The 17,138-nt window shown below is 34.9% G+C and overlaps 2 protein-coding genes across 3 annotated transcripts in view; one reads left to right on the plus strand and one right to left on the minus strand.

Moving 5' to 3' along the window:
- LOC132427499 (osteomodulin-like) overlaps positions 1-13,480 on the plus strand; it is a 43,200-nt gene extending 29,720 nt beyond the window's left edge. Inside the window, exons 9-10 of one of the 2 annotated variants that reach the window (XM_060015042.1) lie at positions 7,169-8,123; positions 10,705-13,480. In XM_060015042.1, the coding sequence (XP_059871025.1) occupies positions 7,169-8,123; positions 10,705-11,030 (1,281 nt within the window). In that variant the 3' untranslated portion in view covers positions 11,031-13,480. Of the gene's footprint in view, positions 1-3,107; positions 3,211-7,168; positions 8,124-10,704 lie in introns of those variants that run through there. The other variant, XM_060015043.1, reaches the window with a different exon arrangement.
- CENPP (centromere protein P) overlaps positions 1-17,138 on the minus strand; it is a 223,929-nt gene that overhangs the window by 126,091 nt on the left and 80,700 nt on the right. The window lies entirely within an intron of this gene.

The following is a 17,138-nucleotide window of genomic DNA, read 5'->3' on the forward strand; positions in this document are numbered from 1 at the left end:
AGTCCCAGTCAGTGAAAAAAAAAATTTAATGGATTATATAGACAACTACTTTTTAATTGTGTATATTATCTTGGAACTTTACTCTGTGAGGGTGGAAAGTACTGGCTGCTCCATGAGCCTTTGAGTGCTTCCTTGCTCTCTCTTTGCCATCTGTGGCTGGTTGTATGCTGGTCTTTTTGAATTCTTCTCTCTATACCTCCTTATTTGATGAAGTTTCTATGATGTCTTCCAGTTTTGTTATCATGTGGCTTATTGATTTGAATTGTACTTTTATCTCATGTGGTTTACTTAGGAGTTAACCGGGAGAAACACAAAGCAACAGTCCAATTGTCTGAAGAGTAAAGATTTGCAAAATATCTTCTTGAAATAAGAGCTATCCTCTCAAAAACAATTAGAAAGAAGGTACAATATCATTTGCATATGATTCATATGCAAAACCCAAGAGAATCAACCTGAAAAACCCAAGAGAATCAACTGAAAAATGATGACAGTGTCACACATATAACAAAAAATGGGTATCCATAAACATATAAAAAACCCCTAAAAATAAATAAGAAAAAGACAAATAACACAACAGAAAAATGAGCAAAAACATTAACAGGCATACCTCAGAAGAGAAAATCCAAATGGCTGAAAAACATTTGAAAAAATGTTCAACCTCTTTAGTAATCAGAGAAATGGAAATTAAAATCACAAGTAATACCATCATATACCTAAAAATTGGGGGGGAAAGTTAGATAATGTCAAGTATTAATGAGATCTAAAACAACCGTAGCCTTTCATTCCCACCACCTCCACTTGCTTATCTGTAACCTCCCTCCAGCTGTGAGACACCTGGCTCCCCCATTCACCACAGTTACATAACCATTCCTTTCCAGCATACATCACAGTAGTGTCAGAACTATTGACTTAAACCCCTGTGCTCATTCATTTTTACCCCTCTGCCTTGCTTTGTTCCTCTCCATTGCACTCCACACCACTTGATATGTTTATTTTCTCTCTTCCTCTTCAGTGATAATAGGGAATTTTACTGCTGGGTTCTCAGCACCTAAAACTGCCTTGAACAAAGTAGGTGCTCAACAAATATTAGCTGGATGAATAAATGAATTAAAAATCTTTATTATGGTTTATTACCATAATTACCAGTCTCAGTCAGACCTTTCCTAGCCAGCACTAGTTATCTGGCTCTGAGATAGTTTATCTACTTCCGTCAAATTATAATCATAGAATATAATTTAGACTTTCACCAATTCAACTGACTTCTCTCCCTAATTGCTACAATTATAATCACCAACTGAGGGAATTCCCTGGTGGCCCAGTGGTTAGGGCTCTGTGCTTTCACTGTCGAGGGTGAGGGTTCAGTCCCTGGTCAGGGAACTAAGATCCCGCAAGCAGTGCAGCACAGCCAAAAATAAATAAATAAAACTAAAAACAATTTTTAAATAAAATAAAATAACCACCAACTGAAACAGTGAACTATCACAATCACTTGCAGCTTCTAGTTTTCCTCTAAGGCCTGACTCAAACCACCCTTCCCACCCCCTGCCAAACCTAAACCTCCTAGACACCATCAACCTTATTTAAATTTCCTAGACACTTTCAACTCTGAGTGTTCTAGCTATATATTGATAAATATTTTCACATTTGTTAGGAACATGAACAACATAATCACTATCATAAGTTCAAATCACAGAGTTAAAAGAAGAATTTAATAAAAATTAAGCTGTTAATTTTACATTAACCTTCCAAAAGAACTGTGAGGGCATGTAGAATGATTTTTGGAAAAAGTACAGATTTGCTCTCTTCTCCTTAGCATGGAAGTCTGAGTTTTAAGAACAAACACTAAAAGGAAACATATGGAAAAGATCAGTAACAAGATGAAATCTTGGCCCAAATATGGTCTGCCACGTTTTACATACCAGTGTCTCAAATAATAGATGAGATTTTTACAGTATTGCCAAAACATCTCTTGAAACACTGTACACTTTTTAAAAATCTGAAGTATAACAAAATAAATCTTGTGCATTCTTTATGAAAACCTAATGGAAAATACTATTTTGAGGAAACAAAAACAAATTCCAGGAATCACTTTACCTTATTAGTTTGTACAAGCTTGAAAGAATCTCCCAAAGAATGAACTCAAAGTTCACTGCCAAGAGATACAAGTTAACTCTGTTTAAAATATGAAAATATTGGTATAAAAATATAGCATTTAAGTAGTTAACTGCCACTCTTCAAGAGAGACAGCTCAGTGAAATTTGTAAATTTTCTACATCTGCAAAATAAAAGCAATAACAGCTGGTCAACAGAAGTTCCTAATTCCATCTTATTCAATACTATAAAATTATTTTTTTGTACTAGTAAAAACAGACAAATCAGAGATATACCTTCTGAGTGAATTCCATAACTAAGAGATTAATTTTATTTCAAAGGTTATTAGAACACATGCTAGTGGATGTATTTGGGAGGAAGGTGAGAAAGGGGATAGCTGATAGAAAAGAAGGTATACTTCTTTGTATGGAAAAGTGATATATTTAATCTGTGTCACTAATGACCATCTATTTCATTTTTAAAATAAACTAGATATGAAATGCTGTATGTTTCTCATCCTGGTTCCTTGTCTTAATAAAGGGAAGCACTGGTGTGAATACACGGTATCAGACAACCGAGGTCTCAAGATGACTCTGAGTTCCACCTTAAAATGCCAAGACACTGAGCTCCATGTTACAGTGGACCTTACTTTGAAGAATTCTTTGGCATGAAAATGAAAATAAAACAGTAATCAGTACATGCTGTTTCATTTAGTTCTGTTTGCCTTTCATACTAGAGGAAATTCTTGCCATACCTCAAACCAAAATTAAGGGGAAAAGAAAGAAGTAAGCCACATAAATCTGACCAAGAACACAAGCATTTTAATTTGAGTCCACAAAGTTTTGGATAATGAAAAGAAATACATAATTTTAATTCAACCCAAGTATTTTCCAAGTAGATTATATTTGCTTAAATTGCTATAGCAATTCAAGGGACAGCCCTGCCTGGACACACAGTTACTGTGGATTTTTAAGAGATTCAGTTTAAGAATTTAGGAATTTCTGATTCATTTACAGGATTTGCAAATTCATCAGTCCCTGAAAACTAAAGCAAACTCAACAGGTATGATGATAAAATAATTTTCATTTTTTAAAGAAAATATTTCTACTGTTTAAAATATATTTGATTTAACATTAAAATAGATTATAGCCATCATAAATGCACATTTTTATAAGCAATATCTGGTAAAAGCTACATTAACATTTGATTAGCAAAAATATTCAGGGAAATAATATAGGGAATTTAATTTTCTAACTTAAGATTTACCCAATAAATGATTTTTGTTTAGATTTTTTTTTACTTTGAATGAAAGATTCTCACGTTAATGGAATAATTTTCTGTTTCTCTCTCCCTCTCCCTCTCTCTCTCTCTCAACTTTAAGTGACAAAAAAACAGCGAATGCCTTTGAGAAATACATCTGAGCAATGCTAGAGATTCTGGTTTTAGAGAAATGGGTATTTGTACAAATTTCACTAGAAATTTTCTCAAAATTTCTTTATTAACCAAATCTCTGATGTTACGATGTGTTTGCCTCTTCCTCAAAGAGAAAATACAAGTACTCTATCTAGCACTGAATGTTCTAGTTTCTTGGGTTTCAGTTAATTAAGATCCAAATGTATTATGGCTAAAAATAATTTTGAGACTTTCATATTTTTAATAGCAAAAGAGTTTTACTTCCTTAGGCCTTGTGTGTGACAGTGATGTATACAACTTTAATTTTACAGGGTTAAATTTAAAACTGCTTTGGAAAAAATTCTGAATCATATCCTAATACTTGGTTTCTTATATTTTAGTTTCTGTGGCATACCAACAAAACAATTAAGTTTTTAAAATAATAAAATGCTATGAAGCTTTCCAATTACTTTAAACTTTCCAGGACAAAGTTCCATCTCATTTTGATTCGTAATTTAACTTAGAACTTTCTTGATGAAAGCACGAGTGCTTTTTTCCAGGTAAGAGAAATGTTATGACATAGAAACTTTTTTAGCTATAATATGAAAAATTCATATTAATGAGTAATTTTAAAAACCTGGTAACATATTTCAGTTTGCCTTAAACTTTCTTTTTCACATTTGTGATTTTTCTACTAAACAAGGTAAGGAATACAGGTAGGAAAGTGAATATAGTATATTGTGACAGAAATATTCAATAGAAAATAGAATAGCCATGTTCTCTGTGAAAATGTTCATTTAGAGAAATCACTGTGGTGAAATAAATGCCTAGAAATAATCAACATTAGTAGCAATAAACATCACTAACAAGATGTAATCTATAACAAAAAATCAATCATGCATTCAACAAATCTGTGAGCACTTACAAACTGTGCATTGTACTAGAGTCTGTCAAAAATTAGAGGTTGAGAAATGAGATGATTGACAGTGAGTTATAATGTTTTGCTATGAGTTATGCTATAGGAGACAAGGCATAAATTGCCGAACATAAAAGGCAGAAGTAATAAAAGTATGCCTTGCAAATGGCTGGTAAAAGATTAGCTGAATGAAAAATTTGGATAAAAAGAAATAAGAGAGGACTATAACAGGGAAAATGATCAGGGGTGAAGTTGAGGAGTAAAAAAAATAGAAAATAATGGTATATCAATGGAGATGGAATGGATTTTAGACCAGAAAACAGCACTTATTGAAAAGGGAGTGGGACAAGGTTGAGCTAGAGGGCCGAGGTCCTCAGTGGATGAGGACAATGATGATGAACTCAGATTTAGAAGAGAAAATGTCTTCAGGGAAAGACCTTTCTTCTTAGGCGGCCAAGAAGACCAAAAGCAGATAATACTAAGAATCCCTTTATTTTCAGAGAGGTCCTCATCATGAGGTCTTGATTCCTAGGCAAAGGTAAATGCTGAACCAAAAGTATCATCCAGGTCTCCTTTTTTCCCAACAATTTCTTGTAGTTGTTGAACAGTCATGACTTTAATTCTCAAATGTAAGATTACTAACTGATGATTACTGATGTTCTAACACAAGGTTAAAATTCAGAGTTCTGATGAGCAGTACTCTTTTCAAAGTTCAACTGTGTATCAGTCAGCTTCTGAGACCCCCTACATGGCCTGACCCTGCACAGCTGCATGTCTCTGCCTCTGCTTCTACTTTCATCTCAACTCCATGGTGCAGTACTTTAAATGAAGTATGACAAGCACTTAAAAAAAAAGTTGATATGTTATAGTATAATGAGTATAAAATACTATAATTTTAATACATAAAATATTATCAACTAGAGAGTAATATGTATAGGGTGTTCTATACCCATTCCTGTGAATCTCCCGAAGTCCTGGCCAAATGATGTCTGCAAAGGTTTCCCTGTCTCCCGCAAGCAGGGTTAAGACACTGGTTCCCACAGCACTGGTATCTCTGCTGCAAACCATATTTCCCTCTGCCTGAGAATATGTCTACTAAATTGTATGCTCATGTCTTCATATTTTCTTCATTTCTGTATTTCCCACCAAGCACAGTGCCTCACCTCTAAAATTCGAGACAATCATCAAGTAGCCCAATCAAACTAACTAAATCACTAGTAATATTTGCAAGGCTCTTTTCTAACCATGTCCACACACAACATCTAGTACAGGGTCACTAATTATAGCAGGTGAAAAAGCACTACTAATCATACCCACTGGGAGCTTCCCAGTGCCCTGTCTGGGTCAGCCAGCACTGAACACTGCCCTTTGGGATGAGACCATACTCTTTCACTTCTCCTCCCAGGACTCTATCTTACTTGATGCATGAACACTGCAGTGTGAAGATTATGGCTCAACTATATTAATGAATTAAACTAGGTGTTCATTCCCAGAGTGCAAATTCCTGAGGTCACAATTTAGGCCTTTAGGTTCTGGTTGAGATTGGCTGTAACAGTCTTATTGTGCTCCTTCAACAGTTAACCACCACATCCCAAACATCTCACCCTTTGTTGCTTACATGTTTTTGCTCATCTCTTCTAGCTGCAAATCTTCCCTATTTCCCTCTGTGAGAACCCTCACATTCCTTCAAAGTCTAATGCAAATGCCATGTCCTCCATGAATCACATGGATAAAAAGGAACAATGGATGGAGTCTATTTAGATTTGCAAAAGGAAACTTTATGAATTTCAAAATCAAAATTGTTTAAAAGATGAAACCATTACCATTTTGGCATTTTATGTAGGAAGGGATAAGATTAAATAGAAGTCAATATATTAGAGTAAATGATTGTCTCTTCTATTTTCTTGGTGAAAAAAGAGGCAAAGTCATCATCTGATTCTCCACTAAGACCTAAACTCCTGGGAGACAGGACAGTGTGTTTTTAATATCTGTGTATCCAGAAATTAACTCCAAAATATCAGTGGAAAGAAAGAAGCTAGGAAGGTAATAGGAAAAATGTATAGAATAATCAATTAGAAACTAATTTTGTAGAATGTAAATGTTGTGTGTGTTTGTGATTTAAAGTAGTTATTCAAGTAGAGTCAGAGACAAAATAATTGGATTCTGCAAACTATTTCACAGGGAAAATTTGAAGTCACAGTTAGTCTTGGACAGAAAACACTAAGAGGAAACATGATAGTTATTTTTAGTATCTCAAGCTTTCACGTAAAATGGAGTGTTCTATGTTCTTCCAAAGAGCAGAAAAGAACATCAGCAAACAAAAGTTGCAGCGGGAAAATTTTGGTTAATATCAAGAATCTCCTAAGTAACTAAAACATAGAGTCTCTCTTCTCATAGGCAGTAAACATCACTGAAGGGGCCAAATAGTCAGTGAGAACATCCAGCATTTATATGGAAAGAGCACTTGGCTTTGGGGTGGAGAGATGTCATGCTATCATTGTAAATCTATAGTCTAGTAAACAAGACAAATCGAGATTCTCTTAAAAGATGGTTACTTAGTCTGGTTCAATGCAGTATGTGACTTTTTAAAAAATACCACCTTATACATTAATTTTGGTCTGAGCAGTACCCATTAATTCTGGACACTCTTTTATATATTTCAATACAGATATAGATATTATGCATTTTATATAACTGTCAATTTATATACAAATTATTCTAAGTTTACTCACTTTTCCCACAATATATTTCCTTTTTGCCTTGTAATAGGACAAAAAAAGGAACATGGGCTTTTCAAGTCCAGTGTGTGTCCTTTTCTTCTTTCTTGGAGTCAAAGTATATTGCCAGTATGAAAGTTATCAATGGAATGAAGATTATGACCAAGAACCAGATGATGTCTACCAACCAGAATTCCAATTTCATCAAAATGAAGATTATGGAGTTCCATTTCATCAGCATACTTTAGGTTGTGCCAGTGAATGCTTCTGTCCACCTAACTTTCCATCATCAATGTACTGTGATAATCGCAAACTCAAGACTATCCCAAATATTCCAGCATACATTCAGCAAGTTTATCTTCAGTTTAATGAAATTGAGGTTGTGACTGCAGATTCATTCATCAATGCCACTCATCTTAAAGAAATCAACCTCAGCCACAACAAAATTAAATCTCAAAATATTGATCATGGTGTGTTTGCCAAATTGTCAAATCTACTACAACTCCACCTACAGCATAACAATTTAGAAGACTTTCCATTTCCTCTTCCTAAGTCTTTGGAAAGGATTCTTCTTGGTTACAATCAGATCTCCAGACTGCAGACAAATGCTGTAAATGGGCTAGTAAACTTGACCATGCTTGATCTTTGTTACAATCAAATTGATGATTCTACATTACAAGAAAAAATCCTTGCGAAAATGGAAAAACTAATGCAGCTTAACCTATGTAATAACAGATTAGAATCAATGCCTCCTGGTTTGCCTTCTTCACTTATGTATCTGTCTTTAGAAAATAATTCAATATCTGCTATACCAGAAAATTACTTCAAAGAACTCCCAAAACTTCATGCTCTAAGAATGTCACACAATAAACTACAAGACATCCCTTATTATATTTTTAATCTTTCCAACCTTATAGAGCTCAATGTTGGACACAACAAACTGAAGCAAGCATTCTATATTCCAAGAAATTTAGAACACCTATACCTAGAAAATAATGAAATTGAAAGTATGTAAAATTTCATTTTTTTGTGTGTATTGTTTTTATTTTTTATTTATTTAATTTTAATTTATTTACTTATTTAATTTTTATTTTATATTGGAGCATAGTTGATTAACAATGTTGTGTTAGTTTCAGGTGAACAGCAAAGTGATTTAGTTATACATATACATGTATCTATTCTTTTTCAAATTATTTTACCATTTAGGTTATTATAGAATATCGAGCAGTGATCCCTGTGCTATAGAGTATGTCCTTGTTGTACATGTCAATCCCAAACTCCAAATCTATTCCTCTCCCCCACTCTTCCCCCCTGGTAACTATAAGTTCGTTCTCTCAGTCTGTGAGTTTGTTTCTGTTTTGTAAATAAGTTCATTTGTATCATTTTTTCTTAGATTCTGCATATAAGTGATATCATATGATATTTTTCTTTCTCTGACTTACTTTACTTAGTGTGATAATCTCCAGGTCCATCCATGTTGCTGCAAATGGCATTATTTCATTCTTTTTTAATGGCTGAGTAATATTCCATTGTATATATGTACCCTATCTTGTTTATCCATTCATCTGTCGATGGATATTTAGGTTGCTTCCATGTCTTGGCTATTGGAAACAGTGCTGCAATGACATTTGGGGTGCCTCTATCCTTTCGAACCATGGATTTCTCCAGATATATGCCCAGGAGTGGGATTGCTGGATCATATGGTAGCTGTATTTTTAGTTTCTTAAGGAACCTCCATACTGTTCTCCATAGTGGCTGTACCAATTTATATTCCCACCAACAATGTAGGAGGGTTCCCTTTTCTCCACACCCTCTCCATCATTTATTGTTTATAGATTGTTTGATGATGGCCATTCTGACTGGTGTGAGGTGATATCTCATTGTAGTTTTGATTTGCATTTCTCTAATAATTAGCGATGTTGAGCATCTTTTCATGTGCCTCTTGGCCATCTGTAATATCGTCTTTAGAGAAATGTCTATTTAGGTCTCCTGACCATTTTTTGACTGAGTTGTTTGGTCTTTTGTTATGGAGTTGTATGAGCTCTTTATAAATGGAGTCTAATTCCTTGTCGGTTGCATCGTTTGCAAATATTTTTTTCCATTTTGTAGGTTGTCTTTTCATTTTTTTTATGGTTTCTTTGCTGTGCAAAAGCTTTTGAGTTTAATGAGGTCCCATTTGTTTATTTATTTTTTTATTTCCATTACTCTAGGAGATGGCTTAGAAAAGATATTGCTGTGATTTATGTCAAAGAGTGTTCTGCCTAAGTTTTCCTCTAAGGGTTTTACAGTATCTGGTTTTACATTTAGGTCTTTAATCCATTTTGAGTTTAATTTGTGTATGGTGTTAAAGAATGTTCTAATTTCATTGTTTTACATGTAGCTGTCCAGTTTTCCCAGCACCATTTACTGAACACACTGTCTTTCCTTCATTGTATAGTCTTGCCTCCTCTGTCGTAGATTAATTGACCATAGGTGTGCGGGTTTATTTCTGGGCTTTCTACCCTGTTCCATTGATCTATATGTCTGTTTCTGTGCCAGTACCACACCATTTTGATGACTGTAGCTTTGTAGTATAGTCTGAAGTCAGGGAGCCTGATTCCTCCAGCTTCATTTTTCTTTCTCAAGATTTCTTTGGCTATTCAGGGTCTTTTGTGTCTCCACATGAATTTTAAGATTTTTTTGGTTCTAGTTCTGTGAAAAATGCCATTTCATAGGGATTGCACTGAATCTGTAGATTGCCTTGGGTAGTATAGTCATTTTGAGAATATCGCTTCTTCCAATCCAAGAACATGGTACATCTTTCCATCTGTTTGTATCATCTTCGATTTCTTTCATCAGCATATTATAGTTTTTGGAGTACAGACAGGTCTTTTGTTTCCTTAGGTAGGTTTATTCCTAGTTATTTTATTCTTTTTGACGTGATGGTAAGTTGGATTGTTTCTTTAATTTCTCTTTCTGATCTTTTGTTGTTAGTGTATAGAAATGCAACAGATTTCTGTGTATTAATTTTGTATCCTGCAACTTTACTGAATTCATTAGGAGCATCATTGTCTTTTAAAGACAGAAAGAAGAGTATTTTGACCTTTTAAAGAACAAATCTTTAAAACCATATGCTTTACAAATTGCTGAAAATGGTTGCTTTGAAGCTGGCTAGGGAAATGGCAGAAATTGGCCCCAGAGAAAGGTGTACTCCAAGGTTTATAGTCTTTTCTATTAAATGTTATCACCTTGAACATTGAGAATTAGTACTGTAGAGTATACAAAGAAATATGAGATCCTGAGTAGTAGAACTATAGGTGATTTTCACTTTTTTCTTTTTGAGATTGTTTCTACTAAGAATTTATTACTTAAATAATTTATTTAATACTTAAATAATTACTTAATAGCCAATGAAGCCATCGTTTATTTTGATAATATAAAATTCACTTATAGTTTCATTTTCATTTTACTATTTGATTACTGTAAAAAATAATTCCACTTACAAGTATTTTAATTAATAAAACTATACCCCATAAACATTTTAATAAAATTCAATATAGGATTATGGATGTAATTCAGCAGGATTAATTTTTAATTTGTATTTTTCAGATATCAATGTCACATTGATGTGTCCATCTGTTGACCCACTACATTACCATCATTTAACATACATTCGTGTAGATCAAAATAAGCTAAAAGAGCCAATAAGCTCATACATTTTCCTCTGCTTCCCTCATATACACACTATTTATTATGGTGAACAAAGAAGCACTAATGGTCAAACAATACAACTGAAGACCCAGGTTTTCAGGAGATTTCAAGATGATGGTGACAGTGAAGATCACGATGATCACCATGAAGCCCAAGAAGAAGGAACAGAAGAAAATGTTGACCCTCACTATTATGGAAGTCAAGAATGGCAAGAAACTATATAGGTATACATTTATAACTTCACGAAATCTTATTATTCAGTATAAATTTAACTAAATATGCATAGCTCGTAGTAATATACCTGGAATTCTGTACTAGTATGAGATCAAATTGAATTTAGGTTGTTGACAACATTTGCATCATTACACAGGATTAGAACTTACTCAAAATGATATAAATCTTTAGAAATGTAAATTAGAATGATAAGTAGGAATCAAAAACTACACTTTGAATATTAAATTATCATCATGTTGAGAAAAAAAGCAAGTATGACCACTTCTATTAACAGTAATTTTTCTAATAATGATGTAAGAAGTAGTGTTAGAAGCTAAGAACTGTAAGCCATGTGCTTTAAATCACTATGAGCATAGTGTTTAAATGCCAGAAGGTTACATTAATGTAACAGCAGCTACTCATTTAAGGACTAGACTGTTTTTTTGACCTAATGTCCAGAAAAGCTTTCACACTTGTATTTGAATATCATCACCATGACAGCCACCCACTGGTCCTGCCACTTAGAGCACAGAATGATATTCTTGATTTTCAAAAGAGGCTATCGTACTAAGGATCCAAGGCACACAGACTTATGAAATCAACTAGTCTTGTTTTTCTCTCAGAGCACGAAATCAACAAATATTTAAACCCTGTATTTGGATACCTAAAAAACACCACATCATCTTATCACAATTCATATTTTAGCAAATTTCAGCAATTGTACAAAACAATCTTGACTGCGTTCCAGTGTTTCTATAGTAAATTCACTAGAGAAAGGTTTTATTTACATAAAGATTTGCTAATAAATAACTGCTCTGTTCACAAGGTTAAGTTAATGTTAGCACAAGAAAGTATATCAACATAATTAAACACTTTTATTTTCCTAACACAATATATTAGAAACATATATGTATATCAGCCAATGTTTATTTACATAGTGTTAAAGTTGAATAGAGTTCCTTTGAAATTTGAATGACAGGCTTTGATATCTTCTTTAAATCCTTAAAAATCATATATCATTTTGAAGCATTTTAAGTATGCCTTATAATGAAGTATAGCTTCTATGATGAACTTTCTTGATTTACCAGGCTAATATTTCACAGAATTCCTCAGATAAGGAATAAACACAAATCTGGAACTGCCTATACAGGAAACCCCTCAAACAAACAGTAACAATTTAAATAGTATGCAAAAAGACAAATTAAAACTGTATTTTAAAAGCAGTTGTCTAGTGGTGAGTCTATTTTTCTGGAGATGACAGTTTAAAATGAAGCCTCTAATGCTCTTTATATCTTTGAGTAGGTTATTAGCATGTAGCAGAAACAGAACACCCACATGTCCCCAGGGACAAGCTCAACAATCCAGAATGAACATGAACAACACTCCATTCATTCATTCATTTAATTAACATTCAGCAAGTCATTTGGTATGCAGGGCTTAGTAATGAGAGGTCAAACATAATACATATGTACACCTGTGACGCTATGAGACACAGGTGTGAGGGTAAAGGTAAGAGCAAAACGATAGTGATGTGGGTAGAGCACATTTTCCAAAGAGGTAAAAAACTTTAAGGACCATCTCCCCCTTTAATGAAATTTTTTAAAATAGGGTTATAAATTTAAACATTTATTATGAGCTAATATGTGGAAAATACTGTGGGTGTTTTAGGAGATCAGAAAGAGAAGACTATTTCTTACCCAGAACAATTTAAAATTTAATGAGGAGCCATCAGGAAAATGCAAATCAAAACCACAGCGAGATATTCCTTTACATTCACTGGATGGCTATAATCAAAAAGGCAGACAAATAATAAGTATTAATGAGGAGGTACAGAAAGTGGAATCCGCTGGTGATGCAGTCAAATGGTGCAGCTGCTTTGGAAAGCAGTCTGGCAGTTCTTCAAAAAGTTAGTTACCTATGATCCAACAATTCTACTCCTAGATATATACCTAAGAGAACTGAACACATATGTTCACACAAAAACATGTACACAAATGTTCATAGCAGCATTATTCATTAATAGCCAAAAAGTGGAAACCACTCAAATGTCCTTCAGCTGATGAAAGGATAAACAAAATGTGGTATATCCACACAATGGAAAATTATTCAGCCAAAAGAAGGAATGAAGTACTGACACATGTTACTACATGGATGAACCATGAAGACATTATGCTAGTGAAGTCAGTCACAGAAGACCACCTACTGTATGATTCCATTTATATAAAATGTCTAGAAGAGGCAAGTCTATAGAGACAGAAAGATTATTGGCTGCCTGGGGTTGGGGGGCAGGAGAATAAAGGGAAACTGGGGGATGACTGACAATGGATAGAGTCTTTCTTTTGGGGGTGATGAAAATATTCTGAAATTGATTACAGTGATGATTGTACAAGTTTGAAAATACTAAAAACTATTGAATTGTACACTTTAAAAAAGTGAATTGCATGAGATGTGAATTATTTCAATAAAGCTGTTATTTAAAAATTTAACAGAGACAATAAAATCTAATAACTCACTCTAACAAAAGGAAGAAAGAAATACAATGTGGCAGTAACTGAAACATGATGTGAACACAGATATGCCGACTTTATTTCTGGCCAGGATGTGAAGCAGTTGAAGGCTTCAAAGAGATGGTACTTTGATGTGTGAGTAGGGACTGATTGGCAAGAGTGGAGAAAACAGGTCCTACGGTGATATTAATATAAAGATGTGGTAATTACTTATTTCACCTCTTGCACAGTTAAAACCCTCCAAATTTTCAGAATTCTGGAGCACCTATTTTTATCTCCTCCTAAATTGACAAATGAAAATACATTTTAATCTTCAATGAATAGGCTTAGTGAAGAAAAAACCTGCACAGTTTAGCAGTTCGTAACAAGGAACTTGAAATCAGATATACCTTGGTAGAAGCCTGACTTCACACTCGTAACTAAGCAAGATGACTCTGAGTAAGTTACTTCTTGAAGCCTCCCTTTCTGCATTTCTGTAAGGAAGGTGGTTCTCACAGGGCTGTTATAAGGACAAGTAGAGATAGTATACATACCAAAGCATTTAACAAACTGCATGCCAGTTACAGGTACCCTACAAGCAGTAATTACTGCAGTATGTCCAGCCCAGCAGCCCACTGGATATATGTGCCCCCAGCCATCAGCTGTGCTTCGCATGCCTTGGAGCTCTCTCGGGGAACCTCTAGAATGGAGTTAGCATCCTTCAGGTTCCTTGCAAGGTTCCACTTGTACAAAAGACTAGTAAACAAGACAGAATTTACTAAAGATTTCATTAGGGAGAGAGAGGAGGGAGCTTAAATCATATACCCACCACAAACATATTCCAAGTCATTATTTGATGGTTCAGCTTCCAAAGCACCTCTAGATGGCCTACAAGGGTGGGAAGCAGAGTTCCCTCCCTCCCTCAAAAGGCACTTGGCTGCCTGGCTCCTCTGGCTAGAGTAGTCAAACTCTTCCTGTCTATTAGGAAGAAGAGGTCACCTCTGCTCTCCCTTTAAAGGCATGTATATATAAACACGTCATAAAATGTCCTCCAGCTGCAGGGCCAAGTAAGGAGGCAGGTTAACAACCATCTTTTGTTACTCAAAAATGTCCAGAGGAACTCATGCCTACCCCAAGTATTTCTCATTAAAAAGAAAACAAAACAAATAACCACCAATGCTTTCCCTAGGAGGATGGAAGAATAAAGTTCTACCTCCTACCAGAGCTGCAAACAAAACCAGATGATATATTTATATCAGGAAAGAAAAAGATGAAAATTCATCAATTTTCTCATTACACTTCAAGGTATTAGCTATATTAGCTCTGAGGCTGAACTGTGTGTGTTTGTGACCACTAACAAATAAATCCAAATCATACCATGAACCCAAGCTTAATTAGCAAACATATTAGAAAGGAAATAAAAATAAAGGATATTTAATAAATTTGCTTATAATAATACTGGTTGAGAATGTTTAGCATGTGTTTAAATATTACCTGAAAACTATACATTTTTACTTTATTCCTCAAGTTGGAACCACTAACCCAAAATGCAGATGTATGCATATCACGTAACATACTAAACCAATTCCATGGGGAAAAAACAGAAGAAATGAACCTGTCTCTTCTGTATACTTTTACTATAGCAAAGGATTCATATGACCCATGGAAAGCTAGAACTAAAACCCCAATTTCCTGATTCCAAATACATCTTTTCTAAATCTTAGAAATAAAGAATAACAGCAGCTGGAAACAAAATTAAATCATAACCGCTAAAAATCCAAAGTTTCTTACGCATTCCAATTTCCTAAATAAGTATAACCTGGTATGCCTAGCAAGTAAATAGCACGGCATTTATGGATATGTCTGTCCTTACATGTTTAGGTTGCAAATTTATTATACCTAGACTTATGTACTACTCAGAAAAATTAAAATCACAAATACGATAAATTTTTAACATTAACCCTTCTTTATATTGAGTCATAATTCCCCTCCCTTTAAACTTAAGCCTTTAGTCCGGGAAGTACTTGGGTTCGCATCTTTAACTCATTTGACCAAGCAACTACATCTTTATCTCATTTGACCAAACAACTAGGCTTCAGGCATAAGCAGAGACTTGAGACAGAGATTCAAATCATAGACTTCCCATAAAATCCTAGAATGTTCATTAGAAACAAGTCAGAGGTCATTCCCACACTGAAGGGGAGATGACTACACAAGGCAAAATTCTGGGACACCTTCAAAGATATAAAACCCTATAAAGATACCAAGGATAATGTGGCAGGGTCACCAAAAAGATCTCCACAGAGATAACCCTCTCAATTTCGGATAAATGCCTGCTCTTGAGCCTTAGCTTTCACCTTTTATTACTGTTCAGTGAAAGCTAAACAGCTTTCTACCAGGACACAATAGTTCTTTCTGGAGTAGAAAACAATCTAACTTTGAAACATATTTTATACTGGAAACTATGTAGTAAAGAATTTGACACCAAAGAGGGGTTTGGGCTTTGCTGTCAGCTTCTAGGAGGTAATCTCTATCTTTGTTTAGAATGCTGGTTAACACATCCAATCTTAGGGTGGGACGGGCCATACCAAATAGTCTTAGGTTGGCCATGCCAGAAAGACAACCATGTGATTTAGGATGTGTCATATAGTATCAGTCAACCTGGGGGCAGAGTTCAACCATGTGGGATACTCAATTGATCATGCATATGTAATGAAGCCCCAGTAAAAACTGAACTGTGAGGCTCAGTAGTGCTTTCCTGGTTGGCAATACCCATATTCCTTGTCATACACCAATGCTGGGCGGGTAACGCATCCTAAGAACAATGGAAGCTCTGCACTTGGAACCCTCATAGACTCTGTCCAATGCGTCTCTTCCTCTGGCTGATGTTTATGTGTATCCTTTCCCTGTGATAAAACATAACCATGAATAGAATGGTTTTCAGTGAGTTCCATGAGTCCTAGAAAATTATCAAATGTGAGGGTAGTTTGGGGAACCCCCCAAACTTTCAGTTGGTATAAGAAATGAGGATGGTTTGGGAGACTGTGCTCTCAAACTTTGGCTAACTGTGGGTGGGAACATACATATTTTCCAGTGTAATTCTGAATACTTCTAGAATCTTGCCTTGTATAGTCATCTCCCCTTCAAGTGTGGATGTGGCCTCTGACTTGCTTCTAACCAACACAATATTGCAAAGAGATGGCATATATATGATTATGGGTGCATGACTGCTACAAAGAAACTGTGAGATAATAAACGTGTGTTATTTTAGACCCTTAAACTTGTAATAGATAAGCAGTGATATTCTTCAGAAATGCAACATTAGAGGGATACTTCTAAAATGAAAATAGAATAATGTCACTCACTGGCTTAAAAATCTCTCAGTGGTCTCTCACTGGCTGCAAATAAAACTCAAACACCTCAGCAAGGTATAAAAGACTCTCCTTAATCTGACCTCTAGTCCCCTGTCTGATCTCTTAACATAAGCCACCCCCTCACCTCTTCTCTCTCCCTCCAAGCTCCAGCCATATACAACTAATTATCCATTTCCTTAAGGATCTACCCTCCCCACCTGTGTGCTGCTCCCATTCCTAGAGCACTTCTCCCTCGGCCTGCCCCCCACCCCCGCCCCTC

The sequence above is a fragment of the Delphinus delphis genome, chromosome 6 (genome assembly GCF_949987515.2).
Source record: "Delphinus delphis chromosome 6, mDelDel1.2, whole genome shotgun sequence".
Classification (NCBI taxonomy): Eukaryota; Metazoa; Chordata; class Mammalia; order Artiodactyla; family Delphinidae; genus Delphinus; species Delphinus delphis.